At 41.4% G+C, this 21222-nt stretch overlaps 1 protein-coding gene across 1 annotated transcript in view; it reads right to left on the reverse strand.

Moving 5' to 3' along the window:
• The window catches only part of LRRIQ1 (leucine rich repeats and IQ motif containing 1), a 318462-nt gene that overhangs the window by 281346 nt on the left and 15894 nt on the right, over nucleotides 1-21222 (reverse strand). The window contains exons 2-6 of the mRNA XM_073620214.1: nucleotides 19475-19601; nucleotides 14563-14654; nucleotides 8850-8952; nucleotides 4638-4870; nucleotides 533-607 (exon numbers count right to left, since the gene is read on the reverse strand). Coding sequence (XP_073476315.1) covers nucleotides 533-607; nucleotides 4638-4870; nucleotides 8850-8952; nucleotides 14563-14654; nucleotides 19475-19601 — 630 coding nt within the window. The remainder of the gene's footprint in view (nucleotides 1-532; nucleotides 608-4637; nucleotides 4871-8849; nucleotides 8953-14562; nucleotides 14655-19474; nucleotides 19602-21222) is intronic.

A 21222-nucleotide genomic window follows, 5' to 3' on the forward strand; every position in this document is an offset into this window, starting at 1 on the left:
TAGCTGATCACATGTGCAGCACCTTGGCAGTTGCAGATCAAACAGAAGCAGCTTCCTTGTCTGTAAAGGATAGGAGGATTTAATTCTGCTTTAAGGCTGTAAGAAGATCAGCCTCTAGAAACTCGGCAGTGCCTAAAAATGGAGAGCAACTGAGCATGTGTAGAGCAGGGTAAGACAGTGTATTACTGGTTTCTAAACAGTATATGCACTTATTTTTAATATTTTACATAGCTATACCTGCAAAAGGGGCAAGCCTGAAGTGATCTAGCGGGGCTTATGGTCATGTTACTGCCTTGATTGGCTGTTAGCCAATGGTAACTGTGTCGGGACCGCGCAGGGCCCACGCTCTTGGCACAGCTCTATTTGCACGCAAATATGCGGCTGCTGGACGCCAAGGCCCATCTGCCGAGAGGCAGCATATATGTTAATCTTAACATTTTTAATTCTTTGACAAGCATCCATATCAAATTGTTGAATTGAAAACTAGAGTCAACATACATTCCTTCATCTTTATTATTCCTATACAGTTTACCTGGTGGTATCTAAGTTCTTCTGCCATTGCATCATTCTTTCTTTTTAAATCTGCATCTAGTTTTTCCTGCTGCTCCTTGAAGAAATAACATTTAAATTTGTTATTTAGAATGCTGAATTAGTCAGAGAACATTAGTTGCATATACCGTTTTTTTGACTATGTCATTAAATTGATTATACTTTCAGAATACATAGAAATAAGAGCAGGATGTTTTAAGTATAGCAAAACTTAACTCAGCCATGTTCAATCCAATGATGTAAAGCTAAGTTAATAGGAATCTGTACTGGGAGAAACATGAAGGTTGTTACATCCTTCTAAAAATACTACTTGGTTGGCTACTTACTGACCTGGGACAAAGAAGCATGTAGATAGGTCAGCAATCCTGATCAAACTGCTTGTTATGGGTCAGCAATTAACATTTTAGCTAAGGAACCAGTATGACAATTAATAAATAATCATACACAGATGGAGTTGTCAGCAATAGCAGCCAATGCATTTTTTTCAACTGAAGTTTTTTTTTTATTGGAATCTAATTGCAATTTTACTGTCAATTAGGCATTTCTGTTGTTGCTTTCCTGCAGATAGTCTCTGTTATTCGTAAAATGCCCTGCAGTCTGCTGGACCTGTCAGTACTGTACACCCTATTTTTCTATGAATAAGCAGAATTTGTCCACCGGTAACTGCTGCTGTTTTGAGAAGGGAGTCCAGCACTGGGCTGAAGGAGCAGCATTTGCAAAACCAGGAGAATGCAGACCATGACCCTGTAAAAAGCATTTAGCTTTAGGAAAATGAAACTGCATAATGGCTTTTTCAAAGGTCACAGAACCAAATACAGATATATAGGTTAGAGTTTAAGAACAATTATACTTTAACCCCATGGGCAAGCAACTGAAGGTGTTGGCATACATCTTTAGCTGATAGTAGTACAACTTCTGTGTGCCCAGGGAAAATAAGTTGAATCAGCATTCCTGGTAAGTAGCCTAGAACTACTTGGAGTAGAACTACTTGAGAATTGAGGGCAGAGTTCGTTTAAATCATTAGAATTGTACTAGGATCAATTAAATTCTGCCGATAAACAATGAAATGTCAACTACTTTTAACGAGCATTTGCTCAAAAAAAAAAGGAGTGATAAAAACAAGAAAAACCACCAACAAAAATGTATACATTTATGTAGTCATGGCAGGGAAATACTGTGGGTTGCATTGGTCTGTATTTGCTTTTGAAGGCTGGTTTGAAATAGGTTGAATCTTCACATGGAAAAAAGCAAGAATTTTATGTCTTACACTGTATTCATCACAATCTGGGCTGTTGTTAACTGAACGCATCATTGTTTTTTCCTTTGGATTTCTTTATTTTGTAAAGCACTTGCAGTAAGTGTATTAAGCTCACACATGAACCTGGTTTTGTGCAAAGTTACATAAAGTCAGTGGCGTACTAACTGGGGGGGGGTCCGCCCCAGGTGCCACACACAGGGGGGGTGTCAGGCGGCACCCCCATTCTCCCCTGTATGAAACAGTGACAGCGGGGCGTGCTTGGCAGGGCAGCGACGATGTGACACGATGACAGCACAGGGAGAGCTTAGCTGTGACAGGGTGCAGGGGTGCCCGGGTCAGGTGCGGACTGTACCACTACCCAGGGGACACACAGGACCGGCCGCCAGAGCAGGAGAAAGAAAACACTGTCTCTCGCTCTCTTGTACAGCAGGGGAGGGAGAGATAGAGACAGTGGTGCAGCGCTGAATAGAGGACGGGAAATGCTGGAGGAGTAACAGGTGATTGGTTGCTAGGTGGTACTAGAAATCAATCCTTATCTTGTTAATACGAAAGTGCAGAGTAAGGTAGGAATGGGCAGAGCTATGCAACATGCAGGGGGTCCAAAGCTGTGGGGAGGGGGGAGAGGGGGTAATGTGCAGGGAGTCCAGAGCTGTGGGGGGGTGAGGGGGTAATGTGCAGGGGGTCCAGAGCTGAGGGGGGTTGTGTAATGTGCAGGGGGCCCAGAGCTGTGGGGGGGCTGTAAAATGTGCAGGGGGTCCAGAGCTGAGGGGTGGGGGGGCTGTGTAATGTAAGGGGTCCAGAGGTGCAGGGGGTTGTGCAATGTAAAGAAGTCCAGAGGTGCAGGGGGTTGTGTAATGTAAAGGAGTCCAGAGGTGCAGGGGGTTGTGTAATTTAAAGGGGTCCAGAGGTGCAGGGTGCTGTGTAATGTAAAGGGGTCCAGAGGTGGAGGGTGTTGTGTAATGTAAAGGGGTCCAGAGGTGTAGGGTGCTGTGTAATGTAAAGGGGTCCAGAGGTGCAGGGTGCTGTGTAATGTAAAGGGGTCCAGAGGTGCAGGGTGCAGTGTAATGTAAAGGGGTCCAGAGGTGCAGGGGGTTGTGTAATGTAAAGGAGTCCAGAGGTGCAGGGTGCTGTGTAATGTAAAGGAGTCCAGAGCTGCAGGGGGGCTGTGTAATGTAAAGGGGCCCAGTTGTGGAGAGGGGGTACAAAGTAGTGACAAAGAGATATTGCAGAAGTATGCAGGGGGCACAGTGGGGTGTTTTTACATTTTAAAGTTGGGGGGGGTGCCAGATATAGGATCCGCCCCCGGGGTGCCAAATGCTCTAGGTACACCCCTGCATAAAGTGTAACTAAAAGGCAAAACAGTGAAGACAAGTGGAGAAGAATTGGAACCCCTGTCAGGTTTTATTGCTGTCTCTGTGCCCCCCTTAGGGATATTCACCCTCACTATTTGTCATGTTTACCATCACCATTGAAAGTGAAAGTAAAAGAAAATCCCAAATTTGGGTTGATATCAGAATAGTAACAGAGGGGAAACCTTCCAAGTTCTGGTAATCTTGGTGACACCCTAAAATTCCCTCACTTTGGAGAGATTTTTTCTCACTTCCTGTTTTGGCTATGGGACAGGAAGGAAAATCTCCCCAAGGGAACACAGATGGCAGAAAAAAAAATGACAGGCCATAACCCTCCCTTACGAAAGTTTAGCCTTTAGTGACACTTTAACCACTTCAATACTGCGCCACAGGTGAAAGACGGACACAGCTCGGCTCTGTTGTTCTATGGGCATCCTCCCAGAACACTCCTCCCCTGGGGCATGCATCGGGCACGCTCTGTGGTCGCTGTGTCCTTTACATACAGCTGATCACAGATCCAGGTAAAGGGCCAATTACAGCAGCCCTTTACTATGTGATCACATGTGTGCAATCACAGCTGATCACATGTAAACAAACTTGCCTTTTATCGGCATTCCTTTCCTCACGCGCTGTCACATTGTGAGAGGAGAGCTGGTAACCGGCAAGTCTGACAGGGCATATTTACACTAATAATCAGGGCACTGATCATCAGTGCAGCCCCAACAGTGTCAATCAGTGCAACTTATCAGTGCCGCCTATTAGTGTCATCAATGCTGCCTATCAGTGTCCATCAGTGAAGCTTATCAGTGCTGACTCATCAGTGCAGCCTCATTAGTGCCGCCTCACCAGTGCCCACCAGTGCAGCCTCATCAGTGCACATCAGTAAGGGAGAAAAATTATTTATTTGCAGAATTTTATAACAGAAACTAATAAAAATGTTCAGTCTTATTTCATTTGTTTACCAAAAAATAAAACAACCCAGTGGTGATTAAATACCACCAAAAGAAAGCTCTATCTGCCGCTCAAAAATGATAAAAATGTCATATGGGTAGTGTTGCATGACTGCGCAATTGTCATTCAAAGTGCAACAGCACTGAAAGCTGAAAATTGGTCTAGGCAGGAAGGAGGTGCAAGTGCCCAGTATTAAAGTGGTTAATGGGACATCTAAAATGAAGCAGCCCAGAGCAGTTAATGAGCCATACATTTTATTATTCTAACTACACTACCCTGACTGGTTGGTATGGACTACTGTACTTTGCTCATTTTGGCTCTTTTAATTGCCGATTTGTTTGGCAAGACTAGACTATTTAGATCTGAAGGTATTTTTATGGAATAAAGCATCAGTATTACTGAGCAGACCTACTTGGTTCATTCGAAGAAATGTTTATTAAAAATTCTTGAAAACACTACAAAGAGTAGAAAAAGATGTATTTTTGTCCGTTTTAATGCAACAGCAAGCAGTACTTTAAGCCCTGTCTTACTTTTTGAAGGGTATTCAGCTTCAAAAGCTCTTTCGCAAATTCCTTCTTCCAATTTTCTCTCTTTTCATCTTGTTCTTGGATTTCTTTCTCAAAGACCGCCTTTTGAGCAATAAGTGCCTCTCTTTTCATTGCATTATGTTTCTCTTGTTCTTTTTCCCACTGCTGCAGTTTTTGTCTACAGCTTTCTTCCACTTCGATATAACAAAAGCTTATAGATTCATGGCTGCCATCTCCTATAAAACAAAATCTCCAATGAGACACTTCAGAAAAATATCTATCGGTAGAGTGCAGCAGAGTAGCTACTACAAAACTCAGTGAATGCATTTTTTTTTTTTTTTTACATACAACAAAGACAAATCCAAAAAGTTAATTAAAGTGAATGTGTAGTTTTTCAATTGCTTTAAATGTAAAGGATATTAGCTTCATGTAAATAATCTTACTAATGTGTGTTAAAGTGTTTGTAAACCCTAAATTTATCTTTCAATTTGTTTGGCATCTTATGTTCATCTATGTACAAATATCCCCTTCACCTTGAAATGAAATGACAACTCACCAGACAATTAGACCCAGGTTATTAGAGGTCAATATAGGGTTTATAGTGATATAAATCCAAAAGGTGGCACTGCAGCTTCAGGCTTGAGAATTCACCATCACGTGGACATAGCCGTCAGCAATATATATGGATTGCTACTCACCAGAAAGTCAGCGCCCAGATGATTAGAGATCAGTATAATTTGGTGTAGCAAATACAGAGTGCAAAATTATCAACCCTTGGATTCCCACTTCATCCAGGTAATCAAGGATAGTTCCTCAGGAATTATCCAAAAAAGAGAAAAAGTAAGGCTCCAATGATGCAGATAATACAGAGTCAACCAAATTTATCACAATTTTGGAGATATATAACTTGTGGTCCAATTGTCTGGTGAGTTACCATTTGATTTTAAACTGAATTGGATATTTTTCACATGAATAACAGAATGTCACATGCAATGCTGCAATATTGAATTGTTGTCAGTCTGACATATGCTTTTTTTTTAGTTGGAATTTGGGCTGCCTATCAGGCACCTAAACGGCAGCCCAATGGCCAACTGAAGGGCCACATATAGCATGCTGACAACATTGCTACTAACTGAAAGGCAGTGGCTTAGCATTGTCAGCTGAAAACAGGGGTGCTTTTCCCGCACAGGATTCACAGGATAAAACAGTTTTTCTTTGGGCTCTGAACAGTATGCCCTGTCCGTGCCCAGCTGAAGGGAAGGGAACAAGTAAGTGGTCTTAATTCGTTTTTGTGTCTAATGTTTGACTTGAAATATGGAGCTCTAAAAACAACTAGAATTTTATTTTTTAGAAAAAGAAGAAAAGGTTGGCCTGGTAAATATGTGAAAGGAGCCTAGAGCTGCACCTGAAAATATTAAATATGATATATAAATAAATATATATATATATACATCACTAAGGGAGCTAGGGAGGAGGTGGAATCCTTATGGCTAGAGCTCCAAAGGGCTAAAGCTAAGAGGAAAATAATACTGGGAGTATGCTATAGGCCCCCTAACCTGAGGGGGGAGGGGGAGGGGGAGGGGGAGGTGGACCTCCTATCACAATCTGGATTAGCAGCAAGGATGGGAAATGTTATCAGAATGGGGGATTTTAATTATCCAGACATAGACTGGGCAGAGGGAACCACACATTCGTCTAATGCTCGCCAGTTTCTAAATGTCTTGCAGGACAATTTCATGGGTCAGATGGTAGACGCACCAACTAGAAATAAAGCGTTACTAGATCTACTAATTGCCAACAATACAGACCTGATAACGGATGTGAAAATACGGGGCAATTTAGGAAACAGCGATCACAGGTCAATTGGCTTCAGTATAAATCACACAAATAGGAAACAAAAGGGAAATACAAAGACACTGAATTTCAAAAGAGCCAACTTCCCTAAACTACGAACCTTGCTAGAAGATTTAAATTGGGATAAAATCTTAGTGTCAAAAAACACGGAGGAGAGATAAGTTTACTTTAAGAGCATATTAAATAAAGGCATTAGCCCAATTGGGTAATAAATTTAAAAGAGTGAACAAAAGTCCTGGATGGCTTAACGCCAATGTAAAAATGCATATAAAAGCAAAAGAGAAGGCCTTCAAAAAATAAAAGGTTGAGGGATTATCACAAGCATTCAAACTTTATAAAGAATGCAACAAGAAATGTAAGGGTGCAATTAGGGCGGCTAAGATAGAACACGAAACACACACAGCAGAGGAGAGCAAAAAAAATCCCAAGAAATTCTTTAAGTATGTAAACAGTAAAAAAGTAGGACAGACCATATTTGTCCCATAAAGAATGAGGAAGGACATCTGGTTACAAAGAATGGGGAGATGGCGAAGGTATAGAATTTATTCTTCTCCTCAGTCTTTACGAGGGAATCGGGGGGCTTCAGTAACCAAAACTGCAGTGTTTATCCTCGTGACACATCGCAGGAAGCACCCTCATGGCTAACACAGGACAGAATTAGAATTAGACTTGGGAAACTTAATATTAATAAATCACTGGGACTGGATGGCTTGCACCCGAGGGTACTTAGGGAACTCAGTCAAGTAATTGCCAGACCATTGTTCCTAATTTTTACTGACAGTCTACTGACTGTACTGTTACCAGCGGATTGGAGAGAAGCCAATGTAGCACCAATATTTAAAAAGGGCCCAAATTAAATCCCTGGGAATTACAGACCAGTTAGCCTAACATCAATAGTATGCGAGCTCTTGGAGGGGATGATAAGGGATAATATACAAAATTTTAGTAATGAAAACTGTATCATTAGCAGTAATCAGCATGGATTAATGAGGAATCGTTCTTGCCAAACCAATCTATTAACCTTCTATGAGGAGGTGAGTTGCCATCTAGATAAAGGAAGGCCCATAGAAGTGGTGTATCTGAATTTTGCAAAAGCATTTGACACAGTTTCCCATAAACGTTTACTCTACAAAATAAGGTCCATTGGCATGGACCATAGGATGAGTACATGGATTGAAAACTGGCTACAAGGGCGAGTTCAGAGGGTGGTGATAAATGGGGAATACTCAGAATGGTCAGGGGTGGGTAGTGGGGTCCCACAGGGTTCTGTGCTGGGACCAGTCCTATTTAATTTGTTCATAAACGATCTGGAGGATGGGGTGAACAGCTCAATCTCTGTATTTGCGGACGATACTAAGCTAAGCAGGGCAATGACTTCTCTGCAGGATGTGGAAACCTTGCAAGAAGAGCTTAACAAATTAATGGGGTGGGCAACTAAATGGCAAAATGAGGTTTAATGTAGAAAAATGTAAAATAATGCATTTGGGTGGCAAAAATATGAATACAATCTACACACTAGGGGGAGAAGCTCTGGGGGAATCTAGGATGGAAAAGGACCTGGGGGTCCTAGTAGATGATAGGCTCAGCAATGGCATGCAATGCCAAGCTGCTGCTAACAAAGCAAATAGAATTTTGGCATGCATTAAAAAAGGGATTAACTCCAGGGATAAAGTGATAATTCTCCCACTCTACAAGACTCTGGTCCGGCCGCACCTGGAGTATGCTGTCCAGTTCTGGGCACCAGTCCTCAGGAAGGATGAACTGGAAATGGAGTGAGTACAAAGAAGGGCAACAAAGCTAATAAAGGGTCTGGAGGACATGTTTTGAAGTTATGAAGAAAGGTTGTGAGCACTGAACTTATTCTCTCTGAAGAGACGCTTGAGAGGGGATATAAGTTCAATTTACAAATACCATACTGGTGACCCCACAATAGGGATAAAACATTTTCAAGGAAGGAAGTTTAACAAGACACGTGGCCATTCATTAAAATTAGGAGAAAAGAGGTTTAACCTTTTAAACTAGGTTAAACTGCGTAGAGGGTTCTTTACTGTAAGAGCGGCAAGGATGTGGAATTCTCTTCCACATCGGGTGGTGGTCTCAGCGGGGGGGCATCGATAGTTTCAAAAAACTATTAGATAAGCACCTGAACGACCGCAATATACAGGGATATATTGTGTCTTTTTTCAGCCTCACCTGCTATGTAACTATGTAACGTAAAGGGTGACTAACTTTAGTGTGAAAAAGGAATTACCATAAACAATAATTTTATATAATTTGAAATAATGTGTCTTTTAGGTCAAACAAAAGTATTTTCTAACTTACCACAGTATAACTGATAATTGTATGCACTTCCTAAATTACCTGAATGCATATTTTTTTCTGATAACTCAAGACCTCTGATGTTTTCAGCAAACTCTGAGCTGGACTGGGCCTGTTTGTCATCTTCTTCTATTTCAGCTAATACCTAAAAATGTAATTTGTAGAAAAAAATTGTAGTTAAAGATGTTTAAATTGTATATAGTGTATATGTGTGTACCTGACTAGAAATTAGGAACTTTACTTAGGAATAGAAAAACGTTAAAGTGATTGTAAAGGTTATTTTTTTTAAATAACAAACATATCATACCTACCTCCACTGTGCAGCTCGTTTTGCACAGAGTGGCCCTGAACCTGCTCTTCTGGGATCCCCCGGCGGCTCTCGCGGCTCCTCCCCACATCTGATAGCCCCCTCGGGGAAGCGCTTCCCTGACGGGGTTACCTTGCGGGCGCGCTATCGAGTCCTGGACTCGGCCCCACCCCTGGCGCTCGCGTCATTGGATTTGATGGACAGCAGCGAGAGCATAGGATGCATTAAGGTGAAAAAACACAAACCTTTACAACCCCTTTAAGGCCTTACATGTGCAGTGTCCGCCACAAACCTGTCTATAACTGAAGCATGTACTGCTCCTAATTCATCTAAGTATACACTGACAAGGCTCCTAGGAGTAGGAGTCCAGAGTTCCTCAATTTGCTTAACTTGCCAGTTGTTAATAAGAAGCTGGATGAGCTACTACAGAGGACGTTCAAGAAAGGGACAGGTTTTGGAAAATTAAAACAAATAAGCATCTGGTGGTGATATATGACTACCGTATTTATTTACTTATAGGCAGAAGACACACACACAAACAGTTTAAGAAGGTTCTTGTTATCTCTTCTACCCACTTAGGGGGAGGTAACAGGGAACTTTCTCTTGAAAAAAATTTAAATGAAATCATAGTTACATCATTTGGATACTCTTCAGCCACACTTAATGCTGATCTAGACTTGTGCTTGTTTCTGTGATCTCACGGCCTAGGTACCATACTGTTTTCTTTGATACACTATTGTTCTTTTTAGGACATCCTGGAAGATATTTATTCTATATGGAACTATACATTTGTTTCCTTCTGTAAAGAGGAACTAAACTGCATCTGAGCACCACAAACCAAAAAACACAATTTTAAGTGGAGTTCCACGCCCCCCCCGAAAAAAATATTAATGTGCTTAAAAAAATTAAAAAAAAAAAAAACATTTGGAGAAAATTTTTTTTTTGACTCACCTATAAATGCCGGTTGCTAGGGGGTCCCTCGTAGTCTGCCTCCTTCGGTGCCTGGGCTCCTGACGTCACTTCCCTTGGCACAGGAAGGGAGATCGGCTCTCCCCCCTCCCTCTTGTCAATCATCTGGGACATGCGACCGGTCCCAGATGATTGCGCGGCCAGTGACGGTGCGCTTCACAGCCGGGAGCCCACAGTTAAGATGCCGGCGCCGCTGAGCGGAGGGGGGGACGGGCGGGGCTTCGATCCCCTGCATCGCAGGACCCTGGGACAGGTAAGTGTCCGATTATTAAAAGTCAGCAGCTGCATTATTTGTAGCTGCTGACTTTTCATTTTTTTTTTTTAAGTGGGAACCCCGCTTTAATTAATTTCTAATATTTAAAGCAAACTCTCACACCCATCTATGTCTCCATGCTTTAGTTTGAGAAATTACTTTAAAAAACACCCCCTAGCATTTCTGGCCATGGCCATCTTGAGTAAGGGCAGATAATTAATTTACTTCCTGGAATCCATCTGCCCTTAGATCGGGAATGCATGCAGGAGAGTGTGCTTAGCTGATAAAACCCCTCCTCCTCTCCTGAAGACTCCTGGGATGTATGACACCATTTGCCTAGGCCTGTAAACCAGGAAGTAACTTAAGAAATGTAAAAAGTTTATAACAAGTAAATATGATATAATTTCCTATCTACCGTATTTACTAATGCTAGCAGCGTAAGGATTAAAGGGGTTGTAAATCCTCAAGGTTTTTCACCTTAAGTGCCACGAGGGAGAGCGGCCCTCCAATGGGGGCATTCGAGAACAGGAGTAGCCGCTGAGGAACCCCAGAAGAGGAAGATCGGGGCCCCTCTGTGCAAAACCAACTGCACAGAGGAGGTAAGTATGATATGTTTGTATAAAAAAAAAAAACCTTTAGTTACGCTTTAAATTAGTCAGTTTTGGTTGAGAGTGTGAACTTCTGCTTTAAACTGTTGTAATGGCTATTCTGTTCAGAGGTCTCTTATGCATAAATGTTTCTTTTTGTTACCTCAGGTGTGTTCACAAGCCCACAAGGCAGGCTAATTTGTTATATCTGATCATTTCTTTGATATGATAGATACAATGTATGCCACACAAATCCTTTTTACGAGAACCACTATGATCTCTACAGGTCTAACCTAAAAAAAATATATATATAAATAAATACTGTATATATAAGAGCTTGTTTAGACTTGCCGCTGGGGAAGAGGCATTACAAACATGCAGTTGAGCATTACCCCGCCCCCAAGCAGCACAGGCAGGGCATAGGGGTACTTACATGTTGCAGTCGTGATGCTTTACACACGTAGCAAAAACTATTTCCCTTGCAGTGTTCGGCAGGCAGTAAGGTATTCAAGCAAACGAGTGAGCTCTACAAATGCCCTGCAACCGCATGCAATGCACGTGGTTGCAGTGTGCTGTTGAGGCAATTATGGGGTTAAAACAGGTGGCGAGAAGGGGTCACATCCCCTCCTCACTGCCTGTCAAATGTCTCTGGAAAGCATTCCAAATGTGTACCGCTTTTCAGAGGTTCAGTGGTTTAGACACACACACACCTGACCATTACACCTAATGGTCAGGAGTTTATTTGGCATTCCAAAGTCATGGGCATTAATATGGTACTGGCCCCACTTTTCAACTATAACAGGTTTCACTCTTCTAGGAAGACTTTCCAGCAGATTTTGCAGTGTGTCCCTCTATTTCAAACAGTTTTTCTTGGATTTTACATTCAGATACAGTAGGGAAAAAGCAGTAATCTCGTACATATATTACTACATACAGGAGGCATACCTTTCTTACTCTCCAAAAGGTACATTAAAAACACATTTTTAAACATTGAAAACATCCAATCTTAACAGAGTGGTAAAATGTAGCATAGGTCATGCAGTGTATCTCTTTAAATGTGTGTGCATTCAGCCAAAGGAGCATTTGTGAGCTAAAGTACTGATACTAGATGAGAAGAACTGGCTCACATTCTGCATTCCAATTCATTGCAAAGCTATTTAGTTGAACTTAGTGGTTTGTGCAGGCCACTATCAAGTTTCCATGAGGAAGTACATATATAAATACAAAAATGTTGAAAAATATTAAAAATTAAATTATGAAAAGTACATGGGTCAACACATGTATGTATGAATCAAACATGAGTGTCCATATGTAATATTTGAGAATAAAAATAAGTGTCCATATATAGTAACAGAAAATAAAAATGTGAAGTAATGATCTGAAATCAGTCCAAGAAAGACCCCTTGGGTGAATCCAACCAGAGTCAATGGTGTAAAAAATATGAGTGACAACCCATACAGTATCCGCAAATACCCAATAATTGCGCATACCGCAAGGCAAGCGAACACCAGCCTGTATCACGTCTTGGTGTGGAGAATCCAGATGGTGCTCTTAGACTGTATACATCGTAGCTGAAAAGATGTAATGAGGACACCAAACTTGTAAACATGTAAAAAAAAAGGAAACTGGCCACGATTTAATAGATAAAGGTAGAAAACTCACATGAGTATGTAAAAATACAGCAAACACCAGACGACGCCATTTGTGGTGAAACGTACGTCGGGAGGTTGACGCTCTGACGTCATCGCCATTTTCAGTGTGGACGGGTGCTCGCTATGCCGGCCGGCTGTTTGCTGTATTTTTACATACTCATGTGAGTTTTCTACCTTTATCTATTAAATCGTTTTTATCAGTATTACACTATGGCCAGTTCCTTTTTATTTACATGCTTGTGAGATGTCATTTTGGAGTCTCTGCTGTATCCCCCGGTTCCTGCTGCAAGTAGTCCAGAACGCCAATGGATCTCTCATACTGCTATTGAACATAAGCTGTGGTTGGCTTGCCTTGCGGTAAGCGCATTATTTGCCTGGTGGTGGATCACGTAGTGTGGTGTGGTTAACCAATACTGAACACAAGCTGTTGTTGGCTTGCCTTGTGGTAAGCGCAATATTTGCACGGAGTGTGGGGTCTCATCTTCACTACTGAGTTTGCTAGTGTTCACTCTAAGTTCCCTTTTTTTTCCTGCTGTATCTTTATGCACTAGTGTAAGTTTTCTACCTTTTCTAAACTTTAATTAGTTTGGCAGTATTACACTATGGCCAGTTTCCTTTTATTTACATGTCCACGAGATGGAAGTTTGGTGTCCTCATTACATCCTTTCAGCTACGATGTATACAGTCTAAGAGCACCATCTGGATTCTCCACACCAAGACGTGATACAGGCTGGTGTTCGCTTGCCTTGCGGTAAGCGCAATTATTGGGTATTTGCGGATACTGTATGGGTTGTCACTCATATTTTTTACACCATTGACTCTGGTTGGATTCACCCAAGGGGTCTTTCTTGGACCGATTTCAGATCATTACTTCACATTTTTATTTCTGTTACTATATATGGACTTATTTTTATTCGCAAATATTACATATGGACACTCATGTTTGATTCATACATACATGTGTTGAGCCATGCACTTTTTATAATTTAATTTTTAATATTTTTCAACATTTTTGTATTTATATATGTACTTCCTCACGGAAGTCTTTGAGATTGCTTCAAGTGTTTCACTTATATTTAGCGCGGTTATTTCTTTTTTAATAGTTATTTTAGTGCACATCTCACTGTTTAACTGCTGCTTTTTGGGGGGATATTTTCTATAGGTAGCGCAGTATTTCTTTGTTTTCTTTGTGTTTACACTATCAAGTTTCAACATACTAAACTCCCCAAACTCTTTATAGACCAGGGATATGCAATTAGCAGACCTCCAGCTGTTGCAGAACTACAATTCCCATAAGGCATAGCAAGACTCTGACAGCCACAAGCATGACACCCAGAGGCAGAGTCATGATGGGACTTGTAGTTTTGTAACAGCTGGAGGTCCGCTAATTGCATATCCCTGTTATAGACCATGCTGGAACAGAAAAAGGCCTTTTGCAAACTGTTGCCTTAAGAATGAAGTCTCAGTGTTGTATAAAATGTATTTTATCCTTCATTGGAAACACAAATTTGGAGGTATATTCATATATGTTTGGCCGTATAGTGTACTGGCTGAAGAGAGAACTCACCATACACCACAGAAAATGAATTATGTAAAAGGTTATATACACAACACCATATAAAGTTTATATACAAGCTAACCAAAGGACTAATTATGTATAAGTAGGAATGGGGCATGATGGTATGGGAACTGAGAAAGGCTGGGTAAAGCATCACCAGAGTTGTCCAAAGCAAGGTAAACGACTCTTGTAGAGGGGTGGGGTTCTAAATTCTTTTAGCAGGTAGGCACAGATGTTTCCTATGACCAAAAATCCTAAAGCTTTAAGCAGACACCTGCTGATGGCCACTGGAGTCACATGCTGCTAGCTAGATGCTAAAGTGTGATGTTAAAATGGGGAGATGGGTTTCCTGACAAAATTAATGACAAAGGACTAGGACGCTCACCATTACAGCGTTATATAAAACACCAAATGTCTTTTCTAACATACCTGTTTTATAAGTGCTTCAGGATCCTCATATTCAGAAGCCAGCTTATCCAAAAAATCAGAATCAATGTCTTTTAAAGGTTTAGAAAACTGGCCTGTTCAAAACAAAGCATTGTATTAATAAATGTAAAAACAATTTTAAATATAACAACTGCAAGATAATGTGGATTAAACAAGTGGTAAAAAAAAAGGAAATACTGTCACGAGTAACTGGATTTTCATTCAGCCACTGGGATAACAATCTCATCTTCCCAAGAGACAGGATTTGCCCCTTAGAAGAGACAGAAACTAATGATGTGTCAGCTCTCTTAATATAAAGTGTGGAAGTTGAGTGAGTTGAAAGGGCTTTAAGTCTACTAAAAGCTTTTTCTCCCAAAGTTAATAAGCAAAAATGGCATACTTAGTCCTACAAGCTAAAGCAACGTTGGATGCCCTTGAGTTTTAGTTTCGTTTGCATGCAGACTTGTATGCAGACACACAGACCAAAACAATTTTCTCTCTGCATACAGTGCGTTGAAAAAGTATTCATACCCCTTGACATTTTCCACATTTTGTCATGTTACAACCAAAAACATAAATGTATTTTATTTGGATTTTATGTGATAGACCAACACAAAGTGGCACATACTGTAATTGTGAAGTGGAAGGAAAATGATAAATGGTTTTCAATTTTTTTTACAGATAAATATCTGAAAAGTGTGATGTGCATTTGTATTCAGCCCCCTTTACTCTGATACCCCTAACTACAATCTAGTGGAACCAATTGTCTTCAGATGTCACCTAATTAGTAAATAGAGTCCACCTGTGTGTAATCTAAGTATAAATACAAAATATAAAGATACTGAAGCGCTGATACAGATTAAACTCTAAATGTGAAAAACTATTTATATATATATATATATATATATATATATAGATGGGGAACGGCTGCAACTATTCAAACTGTGTTCTGTCACCACAAATAATGATAGTATAACAAATAATAGTGCGCTAAACCTCACATATATAATTATTAATAAACTCCAGTGAATGAATAAATATAATAGTGACCAATTATAAACATAAAAATATACAAAAAGTCCACATGCACACTTTTCACATACTTATTTGTAAAAAGAAATTGAAAACCTTTTTTAATTTCCTTCCACGTCACAATTATGTGCAACTTTGTGTTGGTCTATAATGTTGTAACATGACAAAATGTGGAAAATTGCAAGGGGTATGAATTCTTTTTCAAGGCACTGTATAAGAATCCAGATATTTATTTCCTGGATAGGCCACTGATGTAATGATGACTCCTGGGAGCAGCTGAAATAAATGTTTTCCACTCACCTATGTGAACCTTGGACCTCCAGAAGATGCTCACTTATGCCGCGTACACACGACCGGACTTTACGGCATACTTGGTCCTGCAGGCCGGAGTCCATCGGACAATTCGATCGTGTGTGTCCTCCAGCGGACTTTATTTCCCCAAAAGTTTGACGGATCTAGAAATGAAACATGTTTCAAATCTTTGAAGTCCGCTCGTCTGTATGCTAGTCCGACGGACAAAAAACAGCGCTAGGGCAACTATTGGCTACTGGCTATGAACTTCCTTGTTTTAGTCCGGTCGTACGTCATCACGTACAAATCCGTCGGACTTTTGTTGATCGCGTGTAGGCAAGTCCGTTCATTCGGAAAGTCCGTCGTAAAGTCCATTGAATAGTCCGCAGGACAAAGTCTGCCGTAAAGTCCGGTCGTGTGTACGCGGCATAAGGCTTGATTCACATCTATGCATGTTGCTTTTGAGCATTTCTGCAGTGCTTTTTGCTGTGCTTTCTGCGTTTTTACAGCATTTTCACAGCGATTTTACCACAATCTGCGTTTGCAATTTTTTTTTTCACATTCACTGTATATAGCTGGTTGCTAAGGAGTGGGTTGGGAAGCCAGCCACCGCTCCCTTAACAACCGATGAGTCATCAGCTTCCCCGCTGACAGCTGAATGTAAAAAAAAAAAAAAAAATCCTGGCTAAAAAAATTCACAAAAAAAATGGCACGGGGTCCCCCCACCCCAAAGACCATACCAGACTCTTCGATCTGGTATGGATTAGGAGGGGACACCCCCATGCCAATTTTTTTTTTTTTTTAAAAAGGTGTGGAGTCCCCCCAAAACCATACCAGACCCTTATCTGAGCATGCAGCCCAGCAGGTCAGGAAAGGAAGGGGACGAGCGAGCGCCCCCCCCTCCTGAACCATACCAGACTGCATGCCCTCAACATGGGGTGGTGGCTCTGCGCCCGCCACCCAAAAGCACCTTGCCCCCATACTGATGATGACAAGGGCATCTTCCCGACAACTCTGGCCGGTGGTTGTCAGGGTCTGCTTGCGGGGGACTTATCGGATCCTGGAAGCCAACTTTAACAAGGAGACCCCCAAATCCCCCCCCCCCCATGTGAATGGGTATCGAGTATATCATACCCCTACCCACTTACCAAAAAAGCAGTGAAATGTAAACAAAAACAAGAGCCGGTCTTTGACAAGTCATTTATTAAAAAATAGCTCTGAGCCGTCTTCTCCCGTCACTGTCTTCTTCCCCAGCAATCTTCTCCTTGAGCCGTCTTCTCCCCAAACCGTCTTCTCCCAGAGCTGCCTTCTTCCTCGGAGCCGGTTACCCGCTAAAAACAAAAAAGCCCGCTCTTGTCCTGATGCTGTCTTCCTCCGTTGTGACGTCCTCCGCTGTCTGACATCTCTTATGTAGCCATGGGGCGTGGCCATCCAATGAGGTCACCCGAAGAGCCCACCCACTTGTGATGTCATGTCAGACAGACTTACTGCGATTTTTTATGCAATGTCATGCGACTGGTGAGAACCATGGGAGAACAAGTTGCACCGAAGTCGGAACAAGGTAGTACAAAAACCTTTTTTGGAGTCGCTGCGACTTGAGTGGCACCAATTAGAACGGGGACCATTGAAATACATGGATTTTGACTTGTGCAACTTCACATGTGTCAAGTCGCACAACAGCTCGCAGTAGTGGAAACAGAGCCTAAAGATCCTAATATGCATGGACACATAGGATAACATTGAGCTGCTTCTACAGGCAAAACACAAAACTCCTGTGCAAGCAGTGATTTTTTTAGCCAGTGTGCATGGACACTTATGCCCCGTACACACGGTCGGATTTTCCGATGGAAAATGTGTGATAGGACCTTGTTGTCGGAAATTCTGACCGTGTGTAGGCTCCATCACACATTTTCCATCGGATTTTCCGACACACAAAGTTTGAGAGCAGGATATAAAATTTTCCGACAACAAAATCCGTTGTCGGAAATTCCGATCGTGTGTACACAAATCCGACGGACAAAGTGCCACGCATGCTCAGAATAAATAAAGAGATGAAAGCTATTGGCCACTGCCCCATTTATAGTCCCGACGTACGTGTTTTACGTCACCGCGTTTAGAACGATCGGATTTTCCAACAACTTCGTGTGACCGTGTGTATGCAAGACAAGTTTGAGCCAACATCCGTCGGAAAAAATCCTAGGATTTCGTTGTCGGAATATCCGAACAAAGTCCGACCGTGTGTACGGGGCATTAGACGTGTATTACATGCATTTTAGAAGCATATTACAAAAGTTTTACAGCCTCAGGGGAAGGAGAGGTGGGGGAGTTTAGAGGTGGAGAGCTGCTGTTTGAGCAGAAAAAGGGTGCCAAAACGCTGGTAAAACACACATTTTCAGGCATTACCATTGAAGTCTATCGGGCACATCTGAATGCCAAAAAGAAGCTCATATACTTTTTTGAGTGACAAGTGTTTTGCTTCAGGTGACAGAATGCTCATATATGAACATGGGCCATTGAAATTAATGAGATTTGGCTTGTTTGGCGTTTTGGAGCTTCAAGCAGAAAATCGATCAGGTGTGAGGACTCGGGCACAAGTCTTGTTCTTTTCAGTGTCCCGCTTCCACCTGCTCCAGTCTTGAATCACTAAGCAGGAAAGTAAATCCACACAGAGCTCTAAAGCAGACCTCCACATCCTTTTTACCCCAGAAAAAACGCTTGAAATAATTTTCAGGTCTCAGGGAACCCCTGATAAAACGAATTAATTTAGAGCCAGCGAGAAAAATGCATCTTATACTGGTGACCAGTGGAATGAATGGCTCCCTGTGTCTGAGCCAATGGGGAGAGATGCTGCTCTTTGCTGGATTTAGACTGTGCTCAAGTAAGTATAAGGTGGGAGGCTGGGAGAGCTGTATACTGAAGGTTTATTACCTTAATTCAGAGAATGCATTAAGGTAAAAAAAACGTCAGACTTTACACTCGCTTTCAGTTAGGCAGGCCACAGACAGAGCGATTTTCTTCCCTGCAACCCAAAATCTCTTGATTCCCCCATAAACACAGACAGTGTTGAGAGGGGAATCCCTCCTGCAGAGCCATTGTGTTCTCCCGGAGGGGGGTGGGAGAAAACTGCCTCTGCCAGGAGAACACAGTAATTATTTACAATGGCTATAACAGCCGCTTGCAATAATCACATGTAGGTTGGTTGTACCCACATTGATGGATCGATCAACTTGGATACATTCAGCTTGCCAATACATGGTTCGAATCTTGGCTGGTTCCTGCTGAACCGGCTGAGATTCGAACCGTCTATAGCCAGCTTTACACTGAATGTGGCAAGGATCCACCATAGATTCAGTTGACCCCAAGGAACTGATACTTAAATGACAGATTCTACATTCACTAGAGATTACTTTTCATCTTTTTCATCTTTCAGTGGAGTGCACACTAAATTTAGGTTTAATGTGAAGTTTAATTTTCTACTGTATTTCATCCATCTTTGTTTAAAAAAACATTACAATCTAAAACAGTTTGATAGAACCAGCTTATAATGACATGTACAAGAATAATAAAAATATTAATACATAAAATTAGGCACCTGTTATGTGATCACATTTCCAAGATTCGTATTCCAAATCTTGCAGAATTAGTTTCTCTGCATTTTCATTTCTTTGTTTAAGAAACTGCAAACACGAGATAACAGAATCTGGGAGCTCATCTATGACCTGATAAAAAACACAAGCATAATAAAATACTGCATTAGAATGCCTCAAATAATCATACAAGTGGAAACTTTAAGCAAAAACCACACACAAAAGTTTTAACTAGAAATCCTTTTTTATGATTTTTTCCCACATTAGCACCTACAGAACTTTGATATAGAGAGAACCCCATGCTAAAGCCGGATTTATACATTTTTTCACCCTTAGGTTATTTACCCCCTGCCTCCCCCAACAAATCACACACAGGACACTGTCCCACATAATCATGAAAAATAATCAGACACACTTGAGTAGACATTAATTAATTAATTCAACCTATGGCCCAGGGGCCATTTGGCACTTACAGTGCAGCCCTTGAGGAGCCTTGTAGACAGTAGTCTGTTTTACCTTGCCTGGGTGCTCACCGTAATCTTTATCTGTCATCTAGTAGTTCCATGCCTTGATTTCTTTCATTTCTGCCTATCCCTTTTACTTTTTGTGTTTTTCCTCTAACTTTTTTATACTGGATTTTGCTGAGAGATATAGCAAATGTGTCACTAGTAATTAAGGGGGATGTAGGGAGCACAAATGTGGGAGCATTGATTTGTAAAGGGGCTTGAGGTGATTGTAGCTGTGCACTTGTTAAAATAAAAGAAAAGAGTACTGTTTGTGATACTTTTTTTTATTTGCATTAACATCCAAATTTTCAGGACAAGCTTTACCAAACTGGGCATCATACACAGCCAGGTCTTCGGATATGACCAAATACGCTCAGACCCAGAAGACAGAGATAACCATCTCAGAACACTAGCAGACTCCTTTCCATAAGAAAGGTTACAAAGACAAAACCATCAACAACAGCATAAACACGACCTTGAGAAGCGAAAGAAAATCCTCCTCCAATACAAAGAGAACAAAAAAAATAATCATGTACCTCTAGTAACCACATACAATCCAGCACAGGAATGGATAAGAATGATCATCAAAGATTTACAACCCATCATAACAGGGAGAGAGCTATGGAATCGGAGGGAGAAGAGTCACAGAGGTGACTCTGTGACTCCTGGATCATAACAGGTCATAACACTGTTGGATAAGTCTACGTTTAGTCTCTTATTAGAATTATTCTTAGGCCAGTCATACATGGATAGATATTCGACCAGTTCAGCAGGGACTGGCCAGATTTCGGTCCATGTATGGCCATCCTGGTTGTACACAAGTTGATCTACAAACTGACTTGTGAGCAACCAGCCAGTCAGGTTTTTCCCAAACGATTAGTGCTGCTGGCTATAGCCGGCAACACTAATCATTGTGTTCTTCTAGCAGGGAAGGCTCCCTGCCAGCAGAATGCAGTAGCACTGCACGAGGGATTCCCCCATCAACACTGATTGTATTGGTGGGAGAATCAAGCAATTTTCTTTCCTTCCACCCATAAGGGAGGAAAAGAAAATTGCATAATCTATGGCCTGCCTTAGTTCAAATGTGTTCCTTTCCTGAGTAGTTCTGAAGTTCCCTTTAAGAACCAAAACATTCACGTCTTCTATAGTGTGGTCTGGTTGTGAGATGATACAGTATAACGTCCCACAGGTGTGTAGAAATCATCTTCCTTATGTTCCTCAATGGCATGTCTGCATAAATTCATTTT

The sequence above is a fragment of the Aquarana catesbeiana genome, linkage group LG03 (genome assembly GCF_042186555.1).
Source record: "Aquarana catesbeiana isolate 2022-GZ linkage group LG03, ASM4218655v1, whole genome shotgun sequence".
NCBI lineage: Eukaryota > Metazoa > Chordata > Amphibia > Anura > Ranidae > Aquarana > Aquarana catesbeiana.